Source organism: Triticum dicoccoides, chromosome 1B, assembly GCF_002162155.2.
Source record: "Triticum dicoccoides isolate Atlit2015 ecotype Zavitan chromosome 1B, WEW_v2.0, whole genome shotgun sequence".
In the NCBI taxonomy this organism is placed as follows: Eukaryota; Viridiplantae; Streptophyta; class Magnoliopsida; order Poales; family Poaceae; genus Triticum; species Triticum dicoccoides.
Genome location: NC_041381.1, coordinates 406,824,762 through 406,848,294, shown reverse-complemented (window position 1 = coordinate 406,848,294; position 23,533 = coordinate 406,824,762). Strand labels below are relative to the sequence as shown.

At 47.4% G+C, this 23,533-nt stretch overlaps 3 protein-coding genes across 3 annotated transcripts in view; 1 reads left to right on the top strand and 2 right to left on the bottom strand.

Moving 5' to 3' along the window:
• The first annotated feature begins 2,691 nt into the window (after window positions 1-2,691).
• Window positions 2,692-5,210, top strand: LOC119337936. Its single transcript, XM_037610215.1, has 4 exons — window positions 2,692-2,864; window positions 3,560-3,732; window positions 3,829-4,107; window positions 4,393-5,210. The coding sequence occupies exons 2-4, from the start codon at window positions 3,583-3,585 to the stop codon at window positions 5,035-5,037; spliced, it is 1,074 nt and encodes a 357-aa protein (XP_037466112.1). The 5' UTR covers window positions 2,692-2,864; window positions 3,560-3,582; the 3' UTR covers window positions 5,038-5,210.
• A 137-nt stretch (window positions 5,211-5,347) lies between these two features.
• Window positions 5,348-8,299, bottom strand: LOC119337944 (ATP-dependent Clp protease proteolytic subunit 4, chloroplastic-like). Its single transcript, XM_037610226.1, has 2 exons — window positions 7,792-8,299; window positions 5,348-6,099 (listed from the first exon to the last, which is right to left on the bottom strand). Exons 1-2 carry the CDS (start codon window positions 8,196-8,198, stop codon window positions 5,616-5,618), a joined length of 891 nt encoding a protein of 296 aa, XP_037466123.1. The 5' UTR covers window positions 8,199-8,299; the 3' UTR covers window positions 5,348-5,615.
• A 159-nt stretch (window positions 8,300-8,458) lies between these two features.
• The window catches only part of LOC119337929 (ankyrin repeat domain-containing protein 6-like), a 17,477-nt gene continuing 2,402 nt past the window's right edge, over window positions 8,459-23,533 (bottom strand). Inside the window, exon 2 of the mRNA XM_037610203.1 lies at window positions 8,459-9,310. Coding sequence (XP_037466100.1) covers window positions 8,719-9,310 — 592 coding nt within the window. The 3' untranslated portion in view covers window positions 8,459-8,718. The remainder of the gene's footprint in view (window positions 9,311-23,533) is intronic.

The window sequence follows — 23,533 nt, the reverse complement described above, 5'->3', positions numbered from 1 at the left end:
CAACACAAGTGTCTCTACAATCCACAACCACCCATTAGCATAACTCTAATATCACCATCTTTATATTGCAAAACTATTGCAAGGAATCAAACATATCATATTCAGCGATCTACAAGTTTATGTAGGATTTTATGACCAACCATGTGAACGACTAATTCCTGTCATCTCTCTATATAGATATAAGTGAAGCAAGAGAGTTTAATTCTTTCTACAAAAGATATGCCCACGCTCTAACAAATATAAGTGAAGCAAAAGAGCATTCTAAAAATGGCGGTTGTTTATATGAAGAGAAACAGGCAATCCAAACTTCAAATGATATAAGTGAAGCACATGAGGCATTCTATAAATCCATACTCAAAAGATTTAAGTGAAGTGCAATGATCATTCTATAAATCAACCAAGGACTATCTCATAGCAGCATGGTGCATAAAAATAAAAATAAAAACCTAATTGCAAAAGACACTCCAAGACTTGCACATAATGCATGAACGAAACAAATCCGAAAACATACCGATACTTGTTGAAGAAAGAGGGGATGCCTTCCCAGCATCCCCAAGCTTAGACGCTTGAGTCTCCTTGAATATTTACTTGGGGTGCCTCGGGCATCCCCAAGCTTGAGCTCTTGCCTCTCTTCCTTCTTCTCACATTGAGACCTTCTCGATTAGACACTACATCCACACAAAACTTCAACAGAAAACTCGGTAAGATCCGTTAGTATAATAAAGCAAATCACCACTCTAAGTACTGTTGCAAACCAATTGATATTTTGTTTTTGCATTGTGTCTACTGTAATATAGCTTTTCCATGGTTTAATCCACTAATATAAATTGATAGATTCATCAAAACAAGCAAACTATGCATCAAAAACAGAATCTGTCAAAAACAGAATAGTCTGTAGCAATCTGAACATCCACCATACTTCTGGTACCCCAAAAATTCTACCAAAATTAGGAAAAATAAACAAGTTGTATAACAAGACAGTGCAAAAGGAATCAGAACCAATTGACGTTCCAGTTAAAAATGTAAAATCGTGCACTACAGCCAAAGTTTCTGTCCTGCACCGTACAAACCAACAAGCATTGTAAACATCCTAAAGGCAAACCTTGGCACATTATTTTTATAATACAATGGAATTGTACAAGGGGATAATTATTTTTATTGAAAAGTTTATGTAATTAAGATTCACAAAGTTCCCATGGGCATGAACAAAGTTCAAGGACGTTCCCCACTTTCACAATGTTCGTCTCTCTCACTTTCACTTCTCTTTTTGAAAAGTTTTGGGTTCCCCTCTTTATTTTTGTTGTTTTTAATCTATATGAAAGCACTCGACAGAAATAAATGACTCTCTAAAACTTCCGGGTTGTCTCCCTGGCAGTGCTTTCTAAAACGGCGATCCATTGAACTTAATGCTTGGTTCCGGTCTACGGACCTTAATCGTGGAAACAACCACTCTATGACAACGGAGAAGCAGGACCATAGAATGAAATATAAATCCGCATGGAGGAGTTTCATAACTTTAGGGAGAACCGCCTACAAAACACTTATATCAAATGCTATGAATACAATACAAGGTAACTGGTATTGCCGTCGCACTGGCACACTTTATATATTCTTACCATGAGCGCCTCAAATCTCTCCACACCTAATCTCTTCATTGCAGAAAACACAACCTATAGTCTTACTCGTGTTCTTTACTTTTATTAGCTCTTATAGTTGTTACTACAATTCCCTTTATATTTGTCAAGCTGGTTTATCCGTGATCCAGGACAGTAACGATATTTGCAAAAGTTCAAGCAGTTACTTCACACAAGAAGCGTGACACCTTGTGTGTGGGACAGAAGCGCTACCTATAAATACTTTCTTCCGCTCTTTGTTGTGCCGATTACTCATTGGGATACTTCTGTGAAAGTGCTACACTACCATGTTTGGCTTGCAGGAGTCGGTGTTGGTATATTACAATATTTTGTGAGAGATTAGTCTAAATTACGTGTTACGTGTTGGTGTAAGGAGTTTGGACTCTTGCATCCGGAACGGGATTCTTATAATTATCTTTCTACCTTTTATAAAAATATGAAACACCCTTTGGTGTATTATTGAAATCAAGACATACCATGAGAAACCGTATTATGAGGCATAAAGTTGTTATCCTTGAAATAAATACTAACCTTGTGAGTTGCTTTTTCTCTTATACTTCCTCCGTCGCAAATTGGATGCAATAAGACTTTATATTATGAGACGTAAGGAGTATATGCGAGTTGCATTCCATCCAGTGGCCGATCATTTTTTACGACGCACGTCCCATTTAAAAGGAACGGAACAAAGTATACGTCACACGCACACACATACACACACACAAATTGTTCGGTGCGCCATTTTTTATTTTCTTTTGGTTTTGATGTGGGAACGCAAGCTAGATTCTCACTTGAAGAAGAGGGAACGCAGGAAGGCTGCTGGTACCACTACCGCTTGGCTGGGTCAACACGGACGACGAGAGGAGGTGGAACACGAAGCAAGGAGGAAGAACCAGTGGGGCGGCTGCAACGCAGACGCAGCCAGTGCGAGCGCCGCGTGCGTGAATTGCAATTCGCTGTCGTTTGGCCGGGTCACAGCACAGGGTCAAACCTTCCGAACCCACCCCCGTTTCCCTGTCTACGCATGTGCTGATGGGTGTGCGTGCCAACCACCGCACCCAACAACTACCCAACCAATCCCTCCCTCTCGGAGTAGCCTCCCACACCGCCCCCCTCCTCGGCCATCCTCATCTCGCCTGTGCTCTCCACACGACCACACCAAAAAATCCAGACCTGCCCGCCCGCCTCTCCTCGCCTCCTCGTCTGCCTCCTCTCCTGCGCTTCAGTTTCCAGGTTACTCTCTCTCCTTCCTCCCGCCTCCTCTCATCACTAGCTCGCCGAATTCGATTTAGGACGGGCGGACGGATTGGTTGATTGGTTACTCTGCAAGATTAGCATCGCCCTCGTCCAATTCGATTTAGGACGGTGTGTGTCTGGCCGGTCAATTCGTCGATCGTCCTGCGAGATGAACATCACAGCGAGTGGGATCGAATTGCGATTCCGAGCAAATCTACCGGGATCCTTGCCCCTATCATTTCCCCTGATTGGGTGCCCGGCTTCCAGCCGGCAATCATGGAATGAAATTAATTTTGCACCATCTCGTATTTTTTTCATTCCAACCAAGAAGATGAAAGAGCCGATACTAATTAGTAACAGTCGTGGTTGCTGGGTTGGTTGGTGGGTCTCTGTGTAGTGCGTGTTTTTATAGATGAGTTGTTCGATGACTCAATCACCATGGATTAACAAATTGTTTATGACTACAGTCAACCAATCCGACCATATGCACCTAGGGATGAAATTTAATCAGACTGTATTGGGTTAATCTGTCTATCCACGACCTATCAATTGTGTCGGTGCTAAAGAAGATTGAATTTAATCGATTTCATAAGTTCCGATCATGGACCTCCACCGCAGGACGATTGGCAGCTGCATCCCTTACAGTTCTGGTATATACCATCTCTTGACTCATATTGCTTCCTCACTCACAGGCTAGGTTGCTGTTGTTGTTCACATGGATTCCTTTTTCCAAAGAGCTTTCGGCGACCCAATGTGCTCGGAAGACAGTAATGTTGTCCAACAAGGAATTGATAAATGCCCATTCCTGAGGAACATCAACGAGCCTACAAGTTTTTCCTTGACATCCATTAATTTCCCCGCTCCGGTATGTCCTTACCATCTACCCCTCTTTATCTGAATATGTAAGTGTATGTATGTTATTTATTTGCTTGCTAAACTGTATCATTTTCTGCTCGTGAAGGCAACCGGAGCCAAGGGTCCAATTTTTGAAGACGGGCCCAACTTTGACACGGCGTTTCGAGTTTTCCATGGCAGAGACGGGGTTGTTCCACTTTCAGAAGGAGCCTTTGCACATATTGAGAAGCCTCTGCCAAAGCCCACTCCTGAATTTAACCCCTTGGCAGCCAAAGCAGCTACCATCAGTCTCTCGGGATTCGGAGGCTTTTTCAGCTTCGGTGATTTCTCAAACAAGCGCAATAAGCAGAACTCCAACAAGAAGAATCCCAACAACCTCCCCCAGGTAATTATGGTTTCTCTTTTCCTCGTGCATTTGTGTTAGAATGTTTAGTTCAAATTACCATCCTTTGTGTTAGAATGTTTCGTTATCCTGTCGAACGAGCATTTAGATGAGACCAATTTTTTAGTACCAAAAGAAAGCAAATCTATCTTTGATGCAAGCTTCACATGATATTTTTGAACTGCCATATATGGAGCAAATATTAAAACAAGCAACGAATATAAGGTTATTCCTTAGAACTGGAGCATGCCATTCATTTACCTGATTTTGCTTTCCCTTTCATTTCAGAATAAAGGCCAGTCTAATAACAATCATGAAGCGATGAGCAATGACTGGCTGGAAAATGGTCAATGCCCTCTTGCAAAGTCATATAGAGCAATTGGTGGAGTCGTGCCTCTTGTCGCAAAGCTGCTGACACCCCCAGCTGGTATGAAACTGACGTGCCCTCCTGCGATTGTTGCTGCCCGTGCAGCAATATCCCGCACGGCGTTTGCGAAGGGGCTTCGCCCTCAGCCCCTACCGACAAAAGTAGTGGTGATCGCACTGCTCGGTATGGCAGCAAATGTTCCTCTTGGCATCTGGAGGGAGCACACTACAAAGTTTTCAGTGCAGTGGTTTGCGGCGGTCCATGCTGCAGTGCCTTTCATAGGGATGCTGAGGAAGTCCATCCTGATGCCGAAGAGCGCCATGGCCCTTACCATAGCTGCCTCGATATTGGGTCAGACAATTGGTTCAAGAGCTGAACGTATCAGATTGAAGAGGGCAAAATTAGCAGCAGAGGGCCATGGCCATGAACATGCTACCCGGATTGAAGCTCCGGTGAACCTGAAAACTGGGAGCTCTGGTGCTGTCCAGCTCTGGGACCCGCTTGGCCTCAGAGTCAAAGGCGCCGTGTCCCCAGCCCTGGTTCCGACTGTCGGTGCCATGTATTGATGAGATGATCGTGCTTCATTGCGGCGGTTGTGAGAATTGTATCAGAGTTCCAGAAATTGTTTCTTGTATTCATTGTTGTTGTGTCTTGTAAAGGATTACTGGCTACATTGGATTCTTCTCCCCACTATCATGAGTTGGGTGCAGTCAATAAATTTCACCATGTTCTTTGGTTTCCTCTTTGCAGCAAGGTTGGCTGATGAGCCTATTTCTATGTTCAGAACACAATTCTTTCATTTGCTTGGTCAAAAACCAGAACATAATAGCTCTCAATCATACCAAATGCAACGGCCAACAAAGTCTACTGCTAAAATTAGTGCTACAACTTTGTTTTGACAAAAGCTCCAGCAGTTGCTTGCTGTGTAAAATAGTACTAGTACATGCGACGAGGCTAGCTGGTTAGACCAGTTGTATGTTCCATGTGCTTTCATTTGCTTGGTCAAATGCAAAACACAACAGCTACGCCATGACACCAAATGTAACGGCAGATAAAGTCTACTGCCAAGGATTACATCATCTTTGTTTGACGAAAGCTACAGCGACTGCCTGCTGTTTGAAATACATGTGACTGACAGGCTAGCTTAGTATATCTCATCGTCTGGGACATGCGGCGTAAGGAACTTCTGAGGGTCCTTGTACATTTCCTCGTAGTTGTACTTAGGCTTCACCCTCTCCGGAACCGGCTCAAGTGGGATAATGCTGTCTTCGTCGATCACACCATCGATGATACCGTAATCAACAGCCTCAAGAGGACCCATGTATCGGTCCCTATCGATGTCTTTCTCTACCTGCTCCAGTGTACGCCCCGTAAAGCCTGAGATCAGCCGGATGACATTCCTCTTGCTAGCCAGAATTTCCTTGGCTTGGACCTCCACATCCAAGGCCTGGCCACTCGCGCCTCCCACGGGCTGATGCATCATAATCCTGGTGTTGGGCATGGCGAATCGTTTGCCCTTTGCGCCACCACCAAGGATTATAGAAGCTGTGGATCCAGCTATGCCCATTCCAATAGTGGATACATCTGCCCTCACCAGCTGCATTACATCGAAGATAGCCATTGTCGCACTGCAATGGAAAACAAAAAAGGTCAAGTCACAAAATGCAACTAGTCTGTATCAACAGATATGCAAAGGCTACTATTTCACGCACTTCACCGTAATGGCAAGGCTAGCCTAAAACTCCTCTCATTCTCCAATAGTGTTGTTTTAGACCTCAAATATTTCAAATAAATCTACACGTAATATTTCAAGTACCCATTCTACTAGTAGTCAAAGTTTCACTTTGCTTATGTCCAAAACTTGTTCAGGTTCCATGAACTAGTCCTTTGGACAGGACTATTCTTGTCCCACCACTCATACCAAACTAGAAGAGGACATTCCAAGTCAACTAACAATAGGGTCTTCCAAGTCAAATAACAGGGCATTCAAAGCCAACTAATAGTCAACTAGTCAAATGTGATATCTTGAACGAGAGAGATGAATGTTACGCACATATAAACAAGAAAAGCATAATTCATAAGGTGCAACAAATATCATTACAAAGTCCAGACATCAAGCAGAATATTTTATTTTCACAGAAACGAGGGGTCTGTACAAAATGCATATATAGAAGAACTGTAATCATATACCCATATTGGTGTAGTACTGAAGAGTTTCATCTAGCTAATCTTATAACAAACCAATAAGAAACGAGCTAGTGATAGAAGCTTACATACTGTTTGATCATCACAGAGAACAAGGTGTTCAATGCAGGTATTACCAAAAAGCTACATTCAGCTGATCTCATAACAAGCCAACAAGTAGCGAGCTAACGATACAAGGTTAAATATTATTTGATCGTCACAGACAACAAGGTGCTCGATGTTGATATTGCTAAGAGCTTAATTCGGCTGATATAACAAGCCAATAAGCAGCAACCTAGTGATACAAAATTACGTACTGTTTGATCATCATAGAGAACAAGTTGCCCGATGCGGATTTGAATTAGTCACTCCATTCAATTCTAGATTTTAGTTATTGCCTAGATTCAGTGGTTAACTTAGGTGTTACCATAGGTAGATTACACTAGGATTTTTTTGTCAACCTTTTTTCCGTTTCAGCAATTATGAGTATAGAAACGACCCACTGAATTAGACAATAATACAATCAAACTGGAATTATTTTAGGGATAGCAAAAGTCTAGTTTAATGAAGATAAGAACAAAGATAATATTTGCAATCCAGAACTGTTGATGCGGTGTAGAATAAGATTTCCGCCTCTGCTCGGACCAGAAAATCGTAAAACAAAATTGAATGAATAATAACCTTCTGCGGGGATGGCAAATTACTAAAATACATAAAACGTCTAGCAAGAGGGTGACTCAAGGATAGTCAGTAAAGTATCATTCGGACATTAGTGCAGATTTTAGCAAATGGGTTTATAGCTGGTACAGTCTGAAGGTGTGTCAGTGTCACATTGATCATGGCCAGCAAACTCTTATCCAGCAAGATATTGTCTGATAAAAAGATGGCCTACTGCTGTGAATCTACTTGATGAGTCTACTACATATGCAGGTCACGATTTTGATTAGTGCAGCCCATATCAAATCAAACAGCGGGGAGTGAATACTATCACGAATCAAACTAGTATTTGGACAAAGTAATTTGCCCACAAGATGACCATGTGGGATAATGTAACACCACAAAAGGCATCCCTTGTTGAGATGGTAAATTCAACCCTACACAAACCGAGGGAAGGGAGTGATGCATTGGGAGGAGACCTGAGTGATCCACCGGGGGAGTTGACGAAGAGCCGGATGTCAGATTCGGAGTCCATGGCATCGAGGAGGAGGAGCTGGCTGACGACGGCGTCGGCGAGGAAGTCCTCGATCTCGTTGCCGAGGAAGATGATGCGCTCCCGGAGAAGAAGGCCCATGACGTCACCGCTGGCCACTCCTCCGGGCGCATCCAACTCCGCCCGGATGCCTTGGCCTTCCCACAGGGACAGAGGAGACATGGCCGCCGCCGACGACGCCGAGACCGCGTAGCTCCGGCGGTTCAGCTTGAGGAGGGGATGAGGTTGCGCCGCGGGCCCACGTGCGCAAGCGTATAGCTGGCGGTGCCTGAGGCGGTGAGTGGCAGCCGTGACGGAGAGGGAGGCAGCGGCACTCGCGCTGGTGGCCGCCATGCTTATCTATCTAGCTTCGTGGGTTACGGAGCAGCCGGCGGCGGCGCAGTGCTCCCTGTCTCCTCCCTCTGAGTGTGAGAGAGTAGATGGAAGGAGTGGATAACTCACTAGGACTACTGTCTTCTTCCCGTTTGGGCCTATTCCTTCGTCAACTGGGTTGGGCCGTTGTCTTTTTTTCTTCCCATTTTGTTTGAGATTACAACAGTCTCAAAAAAGGAATCGAGATTGCAACACAGACAGCAGATAATATTCCATCAAAATTAAAAACCACAGCACTTAATAAGCTTACTCACAGTAGTAAAATCATCTTGGTTTAAGGGAATCAGTAGTAAATCATCATCATAAGCTACTTGATCAAAACATAGTACTGCTGGTCAACAACTATGATACGGATAACATGCCCATGGACAGCTAAAACTCTTACACTTGCTTGCCAACATTCCAAAATTGCCAAAAGAACAATGGATAACACAGCAAACAGGTTGGCACCATCAAAGGGCATTCTGGAGGCTATTCGATTCTATTCGTCTGCTTCATCCTCTTCTTCCATGTCGTTTTCAAGATGCGAAAGTGAAACTTTGGCCTTCTTCACCTCCGGCGGCCTCGTCCCAGCACCAATCTCCTCACTCTTCCTCTTCTCGCCCTGTCCTGCATCAACACCATCTTTTCTATCTTCACCTGAGACCTTGCCGTCATCAGCCTTCTCAGCTACAGAATCATCCTTCTTCTCGGATGGTAGCTCCACTCCCTTCTTCAGTGACTGCTCACACTCTTTCAGGAAAGCACGCACATCATCATTCTCTGCAACATGTAGAGCCGTTTGCCCTGCATTTGTCTTTGTTGTGATGTCCACGCCCCTCCTCACTAAATACTTCACAAGATCCAGGTGGGAGTTCTGAGCAGCAAAGTGCAACGCCGTGAAGCCTTTCCTGTTCTTTGCTTTCACAGAGGCCCCCGACGCCAGCAGCTCACGCACCACTTCCAAATGACCTTTCTGGGAAGCAAAATGGATTGCGGCAGTGTCATCCATTGCTGCAGCCCCGACATCAGCCTTGTGCTTGCAAAGGCATTTCACAACATCAACATGCCCAGCCCATGCCGCCAGATGGAGTCTACATGAACAAAACTAACTATGTCAAGGAGATAAAATGAACAGAGAAAACTGACAGGGCATAAACAAGTTCATCACATCACATAATCTGGTGCTATTGCTACTGCTGCAGTAATCGTATTTCATAGCAATGTTTTAATAGAGGGAAACAAATCTATCAACACAAATGAAACACTATACACAGATCAGATAAAAAAATGAAACACTCAGTTTGAGAAGCTGGAAGCGTCCATATACGAGGAATAGATAACTCTTGGGGCTTGTGTGATACTACCTCCGTGCCAAAATATATGACATTTTAGTAGGCTAAACTAACCTACCAAAACGTCATACATTTTGACATGGAGGTTGGTAGAAACTAGGGTTCTATCGGGTCTAGGCCGGAGGTTGTAGGGGAAGGAGGGAGCTGGTCGTGGACGAACTCACGGCCGCCGGCGGCTGGGCGCCGTCATGCACGAGGAGGCGGCGGCTGAGAGGAAGATGGCGCAGGGAAGGAGGCGGCTAGGGTTAGGTCTCCCGGCTCCCTAAGGAAGCTGAGCAAATATGATTGCTTCTTTGCTTCATTAGATTGATACATCTCCTCTCCTCATATAGAGAGGTTTACTTGACTCCCAAGCCCCTACTAGCGATAATTGGGCTAAGCCCCTAATAACGATAAGATAGACTGGGCCATAACTAACTGGACTAAGCCCCTAACATGCCGGTCATAACACTTCTCCCCGCCTGCACAAACAGCTCGTCCTCGAGCTGGAAGGTGGGGAAGCGCTTGCGGAACTCCTCGAGGTGATCAACCGTCGCCAAACACCTCCGCGGCAGCTGGGGCGGGCAGGTCGCCGAGCCCGGCGGTGGCGGCGTCCTCCTCAATGTAGTCCGCAGCCTCCAGGTAGAAGAGTCGCGGGCAGACGTGGCCGGGCGCGTAGGGCTCATCGCAGTTGAAGCACAACCCTTGGCGGCGGCGCTCGAGTTGCTCGGCCGAGGTGAGCCGGCAGAACGGGCGCGCCGCGGTCGCGGCGAGGGGTGCCATGGAAACCTGAGCAGGCCGACCCTGCACGGGAACTGTGAGGACCCCGACTCAATGCCACATCGATCTAGCATGTAACACCTCATATCACTTTGCGGCCTCACGCACGGTATTCCCACGGGTGTCGCCTTACCTTTGCCCGGGACCGTTTGCGCCTTTTGGCACACGTATATGACAGTGTCGCTAGCATCCATATGATAAGGAGCCCGGGCTGACATGGCTAGTCGTAAACCCAAAGCGGCACAGACTTACAGGGACAGGCATCCATGACCCAGCATCGAACGTGTCGGTCATCAGCGAGTGAATCCAGGCTGTAGCACTGGGCTAGCAGGACTCCGATGAACCGGGCTGTAGCGGGCTAACAGGACTCCGGTATTCACCGCGTGACATTTCCCCGAAGGGACAGACACAGGAACGAAGAAGGACACATGCCGGCCAGCCTAAGTGTTCCGGAGCAGTAGCAAGCTACCATGGCTCGGTGGAAACACTAGGAGACATTTCCCCGTAAGAGAGGCTACTAAAGATAAACAACTAGATGGTCAGATCCCACACATACCAAGCATTTCAATAACATACACACAATATGCTCGATATGTGCAAATACAACATGGCATCACAACATGACTCTATGACTCAAGTAATCTATTCAATAGGCTCCGAGGAGCGAGATATTACAAACATGGGTCTCATGACCCAACATTCAGAGCATACAAATCAAGCACAAGCGGAAGCTATCATGTCTGAGTACAGACATCTATAAATGAAAAAGGCTGAGAAGCCTGACTATCTACCAAATCCTGCCGAGGCACAAGATCGTAGCTGAGATAACAAGCTAAACGTCGAAGACCACGTGGAAATACTAGTGAGACTGAAGTCTCTCTGCAAAAACATAAAATAGGCAAACGTGAGTACAAATGTACCCAGCAAGACTTACATCAGAACTATCTACATATGCATCATTATCAACAAAGGGATGGTGGGGTTTAACTGCAACAAGCCAGCTTTGACTCGGTGGCTATCCTGAACTACGACTGCGAGTAACTTTTTTGAGGTGGCGCACACGAGTCCACATATTCACCATATCAATACACCACTATGGATCCGCTCCCGTCTCCCTACGAGAACGCCATCCATAGCACTCACGCTTATCTTGCGTATTTTAGAGTATCCACTTTCACTTGTCTATGAACTGATATAAGCAACCCAGAAGTCCTTTTCCGCGGACACGGCTATTCGAATAGATTAGGTTAACCCTGCAGGGGTGTACTTCTTCACACACGCTCTCACCACTTACCGCCGTTTACACGACATGTACTCGGCAACCTTCAAGCGGAAGCCCAACGTGGGTGTCGGCCACGACCTACCTAATCACCTAAGTCTCTAGTCCAGGTTTATCGCCTATTCGGGTTCCATCCATGAGGAGATCCGGCCGGAGTTTCGCTCACAGCCCCAAACGATGTGAACAGGGTTCCCGAGACACCAAACGGGCGCCCGGTACACCGTGCCACGTGCCTACCGCATCACAGCCTACCCCTACGGTCAGCGCTGCCCACGGCCTCCAGCATACTACAAACACAAGAAACTACTTGCAACTCCTGGACAGAGGACAAGGGTGATCAAGAAGCCGAGAGGGTCCATTGGTTTCGGGCCCAATGCGTGGTAGTAGCTGAATCATGGATCACAAACACAGAACTCAGTTCCTGAGGACGGCTGCAATGAGACAACCCACCATGTACTCCTACATGGCCTCTCACCGCTACCTTTACCAAATCGTGTTCACACACTTAGCTCACACACAGTAGGACAGGTTCACACGCCTCTGATTCATCCCCGATGAATCAGACCTGACTCAACTCTAAGCAATAGCAGGCATGACAAACAAACATGAATGAGTAGGCACATCAGGGCTCAAACAACTCCTACTCATGCTAGTGGGTTTCATCTATTTACTGTGGCAATGACAGGTCATGCAAAGGACAAAGGGGTTCAGCTACCGCAGCAAGTAACAGATGAATCGGTGTTGTTCTAATGCAGTAAAAGAGAGCAGGAGCGAGAGAGTAGGATTGTATCGGAATGAACAAGGGGGTTTTGCTTGCCTGGCACTTTTGAAGATAACATTGAGTCTTCATCAGTGTCAACGATCACATCATCGGTATCACGTCTATCGAGAGGGGACAAATACCGGCAACACAGAAGGGAACACAATCAATGCAATGCACAATATGATGCATGATCATGACATGGCAAAATGAATGTGTTTTGAGCCAATGCAACTAGCAACAGATTAAATGAAGTTGGTTTGAATACAAGATTCAAATTCAAACTCCATATGTGATTATTTAAATGCCCTTTATTTGATTTGTGCTAAACAGCAGCTATAAGTTGTTCTAACATGCATGAAAATGGTACAGATGGATTCCTTGAATTTTTCTGATAATTTTTCATATATAAATTATTTAATTTGGAGTTACGGTTAATTTTCTATGAATTTTAGAAGTTTATATTCATTTTCTGGAATTTCAGAATTAAATTAAATCCAGAAAACATTACTACGTCAGCATGACGTTGGCATGACGTCAGCAAGTCAACAGGGGCCGGCTCGGGTCAAACCTGACGTGTGGGGTCCACACGTCAGTGACACAGGGGCTAATCCCGCGTTGACTCGGGCTTTGACCCGCTACGGGGCCCGCTGTCAGTGTCACAGGGTTAGTTAGCAGGGTCATTAGCCCCTAACGACGACGCCACGTCAGCACGCTGGAGACCAGCCGACGGCGACCACAGAACACGGCGGGGCACGCCGGACTTGCGCTAGAGGCGTCAGTTTGGCGCGCTGAGGGCACCAGGGGATGGCCCTTGCTCCCGCGCATCCAGAGGACCGAGTGGGAGGTCGTGGGGTCGCCGGAACTCATGCCGGCGACGAGCTTTGGCGGCGATGGTGTTCGGTGGTGCTCGGGCGCGTCGCTACGGTGCATCAGTGAGCAAATGGTGAGGCTGGGCAGCACCTGCTAGACATGGGGAGCACTAAGAGCAGCTCAGTGAGGCTAGGGGAGCACGAAGGCTATGCGTGCAGCAGCAATGGCGGACGGTGGCTTCGGTGCTCGTGGGGAACGGCGCTACGGCACGGAGGGGAGCATGCTGAGTTAGGGGAGAGGGTCAGTGACTCACGGCGATGACAAGGGGACGCTCGGCGAGGTCGGGGACGGTCCGGAGCCGGCGAATTTGACGAAGATGGCCGGCGGTCCCGAGGTTGAAGAAGGCATCGAGGGCGGTGTTGTGGCACGTCCGGGGCCTCGTGGCTCGTTGAGGAGGTAGAGGGAGGACCGGCGGAGCTTCCTGGGGCGTCGGTGAGCCGTGGGGTGGCCGGTAGCCACGGTGGCTCTCGTCGGTGGCGGCGGCTCCGTTCGGTCGCGGGAGGGGAAACAGGGGAGCGAGGGGGAGGGAGGTCCAGAGAGTGAGGGAGAAGTGAGAGGGGGTCGGGGCTGCGTGGCGTCGCGGGAGGGACCAGGGAAGGAGGAGGCAGCCAGGCAGGGAGGAGGTGGCCTCCTCGGCCGCGCGCGTGCGAGCACGCAGCTGCTCCCACTGGCAAGAGGAAGACGACAGGGGGGGAGTAGCGGTGGCGGGCTGGGCCGGCTGGGCCGGTTCTGGTGGGCTGCACGGGTGAGGCCAGGTAAGTCCTTCTCTCTCTCTCTTTTATTTTTTTCTTCTGTTTTGTTTTATTTAATTTCGTTTTGCCACTGTTTTGAATTTTAAACAAATTCAAACAATGCCAAAAACTCCTCTGAATAATTTTATTTGGCTAGATGGACTTTTCCAAAAGCTCATAAAATATTTCAGGGGTATTTGAAATTATATTCTAATTATATGAATATAATTCAAATTCAAATAGCTAATGATTTAAATTCAAAGTCCCAAAAATAAATCCTTAAAAATGTTCAATATTTTGGTTGGGACCAGAACCCTTACCAAAAATTATCAAACATTTAAGAAGAGCCTTTTGGAGCAATGAATGAGATTTCTAGGGTTTTTGCCCTTTTTTATTTAGGGTTTTGAGGCTTCCAATATTCCTCAATTCAAGTTTCAAAAATATAGACATGATGCACACATGAAGCTAGCCTAGAGCAATGCCAGAAGCTAGGGATGTGACAACTCACCCCCACTAAACAAGAATCTCGTCTCGAGATTCAAGCGTAGGGTAGGATGAAGGGGAAACGCAAACTAGTACAATCTTCACGATCCAGGGTGCACTTCAGTTGAACGTTGATTCATTCACCATCATTGTCTTGATGTCTTGTTCTGAGAAATCCTGCCAACATGACATGGAGGGAAGAAGGAGACTCTAGAAGGGTCGATCTTCTTGAAGATCGAACAACTCACGGAATGAGACATAGGACCATCTCTCGGGTTGAGACACGAGATACACATCAAGAGGGGTGGAAAGAAACGGATGACGAAGGTTCACTAGGTGGACAACAATTCCACACTTAAGAAGGTGGTAATCGGTTGTCAATGTAGCGAGGAGTTGAGTTGCCATGATACCACAACGAGACACCTTCGGAACCGTGACTCGTAAATATCTCCCCTTAAGTGGCAAAAGAATTACCTTTGATTCAGAGATCATTGAAACTCTTTATACCAGCTTAAGGCAAATCATAATCGATCATTTAGAGGGGTTCGGTAGAATGGCATACTCAAACTTGGATGATGTGGATTACCTTGTTGAAGACAACGTAATGGATGAATTTTGCTTATCACCGGAAATGGAAGAGACCCATGGTAGAATGGCACATTGGCGGTGCAAGCTGGGAACAAAATGCAAATGCTGGGAATGATTCTGGTAACTGGGGAAGAACCCAACAATAGAGAGTGAATTCACTGTTGGAGTGGTTATAGCATAACCGAGGAAATCTGGGGCAATCCCAGCTAGTGCCGATGATAAGACATAGCGCTTGTGCGTGCTCTCAAGAACTTGAGCATTTCCACAATCATCAAGGTTTTATCAACAACCGCGTCAAGGGTGCTGACAACACAACATACTACCATGATGAATAGCGATGGACGATGCAGATGCGAAGGAGGATAACACTTTCTCATATTTCACCTTAGCGAGGCCAAGCAAATAAAATCTGGATGATCGACCGAGAGACATTTAGCACTCCGCTTCTAATGTTCTCCTTGATGTGCTAGTATAACCCATTCATAGATATGGTTTGATATCTAAAACATCAAGTAAAAGGTCGGACTTCGGGAACACAAAAATCCATAGGGGCAACTAGGGAGTAAATCCTACGAAATCCCTATGGGGGGGGGGGGTGGCCAACTTCCTCAAACAAGATACTATAATAATAGGTCTACTGGATGGGTGTGTTGGCCACGACATCCACCTTATCGGTTATCGAGAGACCAATATTATAGTTCTTAGGGAAATGTTCCAACCATCATATCTGCCTGAGATTCAGCTCTGGTTGGTGTTAGGATATTCCAGGCTCATCGAGTCTTAGGAAGAAAAATGAAAGTTTGCAACACAAATCGACGAGATGACATTGCGGGATTCTCGGGAGATGAACTACGATAGCAAGCTCCAAAACATGAGCTGGTTCTGCTACAAACATGTGAACACGTTGTCCCAGACAAGCATGACCACGTGGTAGTCTTATAATAAAACACTACCGAGTTCAGGAGGGGGAACCATCAACGAGGGTATCGAAGTTCTTTCATAAGTCCGGATTAGCTCTTATGAAGGAACTCCTTCTCCTTGAACAAATCAATCAGTGGCTTGGTGTGCTAGGGATACATATAGATTGAAGGTTGCAAGTCTTCAAACCACAGCATTCTTCGCACGTGTGCATGACTGATTTGGAATGATTCCAAAGAAAGCAACATTGACTTTCTCGAATCCACGGCGGCAACTTGCATCAGATGCACATGAGTTAAAGGAAGTCACTACCTTCATCCAAACATATGCTTCATGAGCTAGCATGAACAAATGCTTTCAAAAGTTTCCAACACTAGCTTAATGTTCAGCAAAATTATGGAGAAGACAAGGATGTTGTCAATGGGCACAACAACAATTCATCTGGGTTTCCTTTTAAAAGGAATTCCATAGTTAAGTGAACAAGTGATAGCATTGGTCAGACCCAAAAGATATAATGGTGTATGCTCGAGGGATCAACCACGAATAAGACAACATTACGAGCATCGTTGGTACTGATTTGATTTGACGATAGCCCACACTCAAATCAAAGGATTGATAAGACAATAGGTCCAGCAACTGATCACAAGGACCAATCGATGAAGATATCATCTTTCTTCAACACACACTACACAAGAATATCCCTTTGGAACGAACTAAGTCAGACAAGTTTTTATCTTCCAACTCTCCAAGTTGTTGTCTAGCTTAACCAACTAGCTCAGGGATATCTAACACCGATTCTTGGAGAGAAGGTGGTTCACAAGAAACCAACTTGATCACGAACTCAACATAGCGGTCAGGTGACAACCCGGTAACACCTCCAAGAAGATATTTGGAAAGTCACGAACCACCGGTATGTTACTAAGCTCGAGAACAATCTTGCTTTTGAGGGCAAGACGATATGATCAAATGAGTGAGGACTTGACAAGATCCTAACTCATCAATCGAAGGGTGCACCGAAATAAGGACTAGGTAGCACGATCAGTCTTAGAAGGATGATTCGAAAACCAACATACTAAGAATGAAATTATTATCCTTTAACTACCAAGCAACAGAGTTGCTAGCAGTATTGATTTCACACATCACAATTCATTTGTCGGTATTCCAGTTGCATCAACACGAGGGCCGAGGAATGAACAGTGATGGCAAGAAGTGTCACTGTACCAAGAGTTCATGGGATGGTGTGCAATTCCTATAACAATCTCGATATAAAATATGTAATACTCCAAGGTAGAGCAGAACCAAAAGCTGGATTGGCATTTTATCTGCGGAATACAACTACTTTGACCCAATCCTAGATATGGAAGAGGTACTGGAGTTTGTTTCTCCTAGTCATTCCGGAATAGAATGGCTTGACAGACCACAAGAGTCATAGGCATCGATGAACGAACGCACGCATACTCTTGACTATCAATTGATAGACGAGGGTCAGAATGCAACTAAAGAGAACAACTCAAAGGAACATATAACTTTCTGAGTTGTGGATGCATAGATTAGTATGTCGAACCAAGTTCAACATATTTCTTCCGGATAACCCATGCAGAAAGGTAGAACTGGCAGAGTCACAATTTATGAATGGAGAACTCCTCAAGAGTACTCTAATTGTGATTTTTTTTGATCCAATAAACATCTGCCATAAGTAGTTCATGGTATTTGGAAGAAGAAGATACCACGGACTTCAAGGACTATCGCAAAGGTTACTAATATCCTAAAGGCACTAGCAATTACTATCCACATGAAGTAGGTAGAGTGAATCTCGGGTTCAGAACCCAGGAGTAGAATACCTACTACTAAGTAGCATCACGGGATGCTTCCGAGAATAAAGGCCAGAATCTTCACACTAGGACACAAATCATGGCTAGACCACTAGATGATCCCCTAAGCACTTAGGGTCATAATAATAATTCCAACATATATGTCGAGGCAATAATTACCTCAACACACCGATTAGTGTGGTTAATCTAGCCCATGGGAACATCGGAAACAGAAGGAAGGGATTTGCAAATGCATCGGACTATTTAGAAACCTGGGATGACTCGGACAGCATAACGGCTATAATTGCTCAAAAAGATTTGAGACAATCACAAAAATGGTGGCATAACCACTCAGAAGCACAATATCAAGGTTCCGAGATCAACAATTAACATACGGAAGTAGTAGGAACTGAACTGAGACTTAAATCCAACAATCTTATAAGTCTACTGATTAGTAACACGTGATCCTAATAGAAAGAAGAGATAGCCTAGTTCTTAATCCCCGCAGGAAAGATAAGATGACTCAGATCAGAAGGGCATGAGGTATAAGGAGTAAAAAGAGCCTTACGTTCCATCCCACAATCAATTCCCTTATATAACTAAAGAATTTCTAGACTCAACTTCGACCAGTTTGGCTTGGTAATCCTACAGGCAGTCAAGCTCTGATACCAACGCTGTCAGGACCCAGACTCAATGCCACATCGATCTAGCATGTAACACCTCATATCACTTTGCGGCCTCACGCACGGTATTCCCACGGGTGTCGCCTTACCTTTGCCCGGGACCGTTTGCGCCTTTTGGCACACGTATATGACAGTGTCGCTAGCATCCATATGATAAGGAGCCCGGGCTGACATGGCTAGTCGTAAACCCAAAGCGGCACAGACTTACAGGGACAGGCATCCATGACCCAGCATCGAACGTGTCGGTCATCAGCGAGTGAATCCAGGCTGTAGCACTGGGCTAGCAGGACTCCGGTGAACCGGGCTGTAGCGGGCTAACAGGACTCCGGTATTCACCGCGTGACATTTCCCCGAAGGGACAGACACAGGAACGAAGAAGGACACATGCCGGCCAGCCTAAGTGTTCCGGAGCAGTAGCAAGCTACCATGGCTCGGTGGAAACACTAGGATACATTTCCCCGTAAGAGAGGCTACTAAAGATAAACAACTAGATGGTCAGATCCCACACATACCAAGCATTTCAATAACATACACACAATATGCTCGATATGTGCAAATACAACATGGCATCACAACATGACTCTATGACTCAAGTAATCTATTCAATAGGCTCCGAGGAGCGAGATATTACAAACATGGGTCTCATGACCCAACATTCAGAGCATACAAATCAAGCACAAGCGGAAGCTATCATGTCTGAGTACAGACATCTATAAATGAAAAAGGCTGAGAAGCCTGACTATCTACCAAATCCTGCCGAGGCACAAGATCGTAGCTGAGGTAACAAGCTAAACGTCGAAGACCACGCGGAAATACTAGTGAGACTGAAGTCTCTCTGCAAAAACATAAAATAGGCAAACGTGAGTACAAATGTACCCAGCAAGACTTACATCAGAACTATCTACATATGCATCGTTATCAACAAAGGGATGGTGGGGTTTAACTGCAGCAAGCCAGTTTTGACTCGGTGGCTATCCTGAACTACGACTGCGAGTAACTTTTTTGAGGTGGCGCACACGAGTCCACATATTCACCATATCAATACACCACTATGGATCCGCTCCCGTCTCCCTACGAGAACGCCATCCATAGCACTCACGCTTATCTTGCGTATTTTAGAGTATCCACTTTCACTTGTCTATGAACTGATATAAGCAACCCAGAAGTCCTTTTCCGCGGACACGGCTATTCGAATAGATTAGGTTAACCCTGCAGGGGTGTACTTCTTCACACACGCTCTCACCACTTACCGCCGTTTACACGACATGTACTCGGCAACCTTCAAGCGGAAGCCCAACGTGGGTGTCGGCCACGACCTACCTAATCACCTAAGTCTCTAGTCCAGGTTTATCGCCTATTCGGGTTCCATCCATGAGGAGATCCGGCCGGAGTTTCGCTCACAGCCCCAAACGATGTGAACAGGGTTCCGTGACACCAAACGGGCGCCCGGTTTACCCGGCCACGTGCCTACCGCATCACAGCCCACCCCTACGGTCAGTGCTGCGCACGGCCTCCAGCATACTACAAACACCAGAAACTACTTGCAACTCCTGGACAGAGGACAAGGGTGATCAAGAAGCCGAGAGGGTCCATTGGTTTCGGGCCCAATGCGTGGTAGTAGCTGAATCATGGATCACAAACACAGAACTCAGTTCCTGAGGACGGCTGCAATGAGACAACCCACCATGTACTCCTACATGGCCTCTCACCGCTACCTTTACCAAATCGTGTTCACACACTTAGCTCACACACAGTAGGACAGGTTCACACGCCTCTGATTCATCCCCGATGAATCAGACCTGACTCAACTCTAAGCAATAGCAGGCATGACAAACAAACATGAATGAGTAGGCACATCAGGGCTCAAACAACTCCTACTCATGCTAGTGGGTTTCATCTATTTACTGTGGCAATGACAGTTCATGCAAAGGACAAAGGGGTTCAGCTACCGCAGCAAGTAACAGATGAATCGGTGTTGTCCTAATGCAGTAAAAGAGAGCAGGAGCGAGAGAGTAGGATTGTATCGGAATGAACAAGGGGGTTTTGCTTGCCTGGCACTTTTGAAGATAACATTGAGTCTTCATCAGTGTCAACGATCACATCATCGGTATCACGTCTATCGAGAGGGGACAAATACCGGCAACACAGAAGGGAACACAATCAATGCAATGCACAATATGATGCATGATCATGACATGGCAAAATGAATGTGTTTTGAGCCAATGCAACTAGCAACAGATTAAATGAAGTTGGTTTGAATACAAGATTCAAATTCAAACTCCATATGTGATTATTTAAATGCCCTTTATTTGATTTGTGCTAAACAGCAGCTATAAGTTGTTCTAACATGCATGAAAATGGTACAGATGGATTCCTTGAATTTTTCTGATAATTTTTCATATATAAATTATTTAATTTGGAGTTACGGTTAATTTTCTATGAATTTTAGAAGTTTATATTCATTTTCTGGAATTTCAGAATTAAATTAAATCCAGAAAACATTACTGCGTCAGCATGACGTTGGCATGACGTCAGCAAGTCAACAGGGGCCGGCTCGGGTCAAACCTGACGTGTGGGGTCCACACGTCAGTGACACAGGGGTTAATCCCGCGTTGACTCGGGCTTTGACCCGCTACGGGGCCCGCTGTCAGTGTCACAGGGTTAGTTAGCAGGGTCATTAGCCCCTAACGACGACGCCACGTCAGCACGCCGGAGACCAGCCGACGGCGACCACAGAACACGGCGGGGCACGCCGGACTTGCGCTAGAGGCGTCAGTTTGGCGCGCTGAGGGCACCAGGGGATGGCCCTTGCTCCCGCGCATCCAGAGGACCGAGTGGGAGGTCGTGGGGTCGCCGGAACTCATGCCGGCGACGAGCTTTGGCGGCGATGGTGTTCGGTGGTGCTCGGGTGCGTCGCTACGGTGCATCAGTGAGCAAATGGAGAGGCTGGGCAGCACCTGCTAGACATGGGGAGCACTAAGAGCAGCTCAGTGAGGCCAGGGGAGCACGGAGGCTATGCGTGCAGTAGCAATGGCGGACGGTGGCTTCGGTGCTCGTGGGGAACGGCGCTACGGCACGGAGGGGAGCATGCTGAGTTAGGGGAGAGGGTCAGTGACTCACGGCGATGACGAGGGGACGCTCGGCGAGGTCGGGGACGGTCCGGAGCCGGCGAATTTGACGAAGATGGCCGGCGGTCCCGAGGTTGAAGAAGGCATCGAGGGCGGTGTTGTGGCACGTCCGGGGCCTCGTGGCTCGTTGAGGAGGTAGAGGGAGGACCGGCGGAGCTTCCTGGGGCGTCGGTGAGCCGTGGGGTGGCCGGTAGCCACGGTGGCTCTCGTCGGTGGCGGCGGCTCCGTTCGGTCGCGGGAGGGGAAACAGAGGAGCGAGGGGGAGGGAGGTCCAGAGAGCGAGGGAGAAGTGAGAGGGGGTCGGGGCTGCGTGGCGTCGCGGGAGGGACCAGGGAAGGAGGAGGCAGCCAGGCAGGGAGGAGGTGGCCTCCTCGGCCGCGCGCGTGCGAGCACGCAGCTGCTCCCACTGGCAAGAGGAAGACGACAGGGGGGGAGTAGCGGTGCGGGCTGGGCCGGCTGGGCCGGTTCTGGTGGGCTGCACGGGTGAGGCCAAGTAAGTCCTTCTCTCTCTCTCTTTTATTTTTTTCTTCTGTTTTGTTTTATTTAATTTCGTTTTGCCACTGTTTTGAATTTTAAACAAATTCAAACAATGCCAAAAACTCCTCTGAATAATTTTATTTGGCTAGATGGACTTTTCCAAAAGCTCATAAAATATTTCAGGGGTATTTGAAATTATATTCTAATTATATGAATATAATTCAAATTCAAATAGCTAATGATTTAAATTCAAAGTCCCAAAAATAAATCCTTAAAAATGTTCAATATTTTGGTTGGGACCAGAACCCTTACCAAAAATTATCAAACATTTAAGAAGAGCCTTTTGGAGCAATGAATGAGATTTCTAGGGTTTTTGCCCCTCTTTTATTTAGGGTTTTGAGGCTTCCAATATTCCTCAATTCAAGTTTCAAAAATATAGACATGATGCACACATGAAGCTAGCCTAGAGCAATGCCAGAAGCTAGGGATGTGACAGGAACGTCCGGCCCGGGACGGTGATGCTTGCTGGATGGCCACCGCGCGGCGCTCGAATGCGTGGGTGTAGTACATGGCCGTCTGGAGGTCCTGGGGTCCCCGCGGCTCCACGTCCACGCGGATATGATCCGGCAGACCGCCGACGAAGAGCTCAGCCCGCTGGCAAGCCGTTTCGCCGGGCGCGTGGCACGCCAAGGCTTGAAAGCGGTCGGCGAAGTCCTGCACCATGGAGGTGAAGTGGAGGCGGCCGAGTTCCGCCAGCCGGCTCCCGTGTATCGGCGGCCCGAAGCGAAGGAGGCACAGCTCACGAAAGCGCTCCCATGGGGGCATGCCCCCTCGTCTTGCTCGAGGGGTAGTACCACATCTGTGCGGTGCCCCGAAGGTGATATGAGGCGAACCAGGTGCGTTCCGACGCGAGCGTGCGTTGCCCACGAAAGAATTGCTCACACTGGTTGAGCCACTTGAGGGGGTCCTCGGCGCCGTCGTAGGTGGCGAAATCGAGCTTGGTGAAGCACGGCGGTGTCTGAGCATGACCGCCGTGAGCGTACGGCTCGGCGGTACGAAGCAGCGAAGAGGATGGCGTTGGGCCGGTGTGCACAGGTGGTCCGCTGGGAAGCGGTGGCCCGTCGAATCCAGCGTGGAAACCCGCGGCGCCGAAGGGCCCGCCGTTCAGGGAGGGTGCCGGCTGGTCCGCGGCCATGGTGAAGACTGGCGGCGATGACGTCCCGGCCAACCAGGCCGGAAGCTGTGACGGTGAGGGCGGGAACCGCAATTGCTGAATCGGCACGCCCGCCGACGCGGTTGTAGTCAGCCCGATGCTGGGCGGCGAAGGCACCTGCAGCGGCAGCTGCTACTGCATGGAAACGGCGGAGGCGGCGGGCGCCGCGATGGCCGCGGCCGGCCATTGTGGCCAGAGCGGGGCGGTGGCGGGGGCTGGCTGCAGCTGCCCGACCAGCGCCACGGTGGCCCCTGGGTGC

Coding starts and splice junctions, on each gene's coding strand:
- LOC119337936 (XM_037610215.1), top strand. CDS start 3,583: ATGGATTCCTTTTTCCAAAGAGCTTTCGGCGACCCAATGTGCTCGGAA. Junction 3,733..3,828: donor CCATTAATTTCCCCGCTCCG/GTATGTCCTTAC, acceptor CTGCTCGTGAAG/GCAACCGGAGCCAAGGGTCC. Junction 4,108..4,392: donor ATCCCAACAACCTCCCCCAG/GTAATTATGGTT, acceptor CTTTCATTTCAG/AATAAAGGCCAGTCTAATAA.
- LOC119337944 (XM_037610226.1), bottom strand. CDS start 8,198: ATGGCGGCCACCAGCGCGAGTGCCGCTGCCTCCCTCTCCGTCACGGCT. Junction 6,100..7,791: donor TCCCCCGGTGGATCACTCAG/GTCTCCTCCCAA, acceptor TTTCCATTGCAG/TGCGACAATGGCTATCTTCG.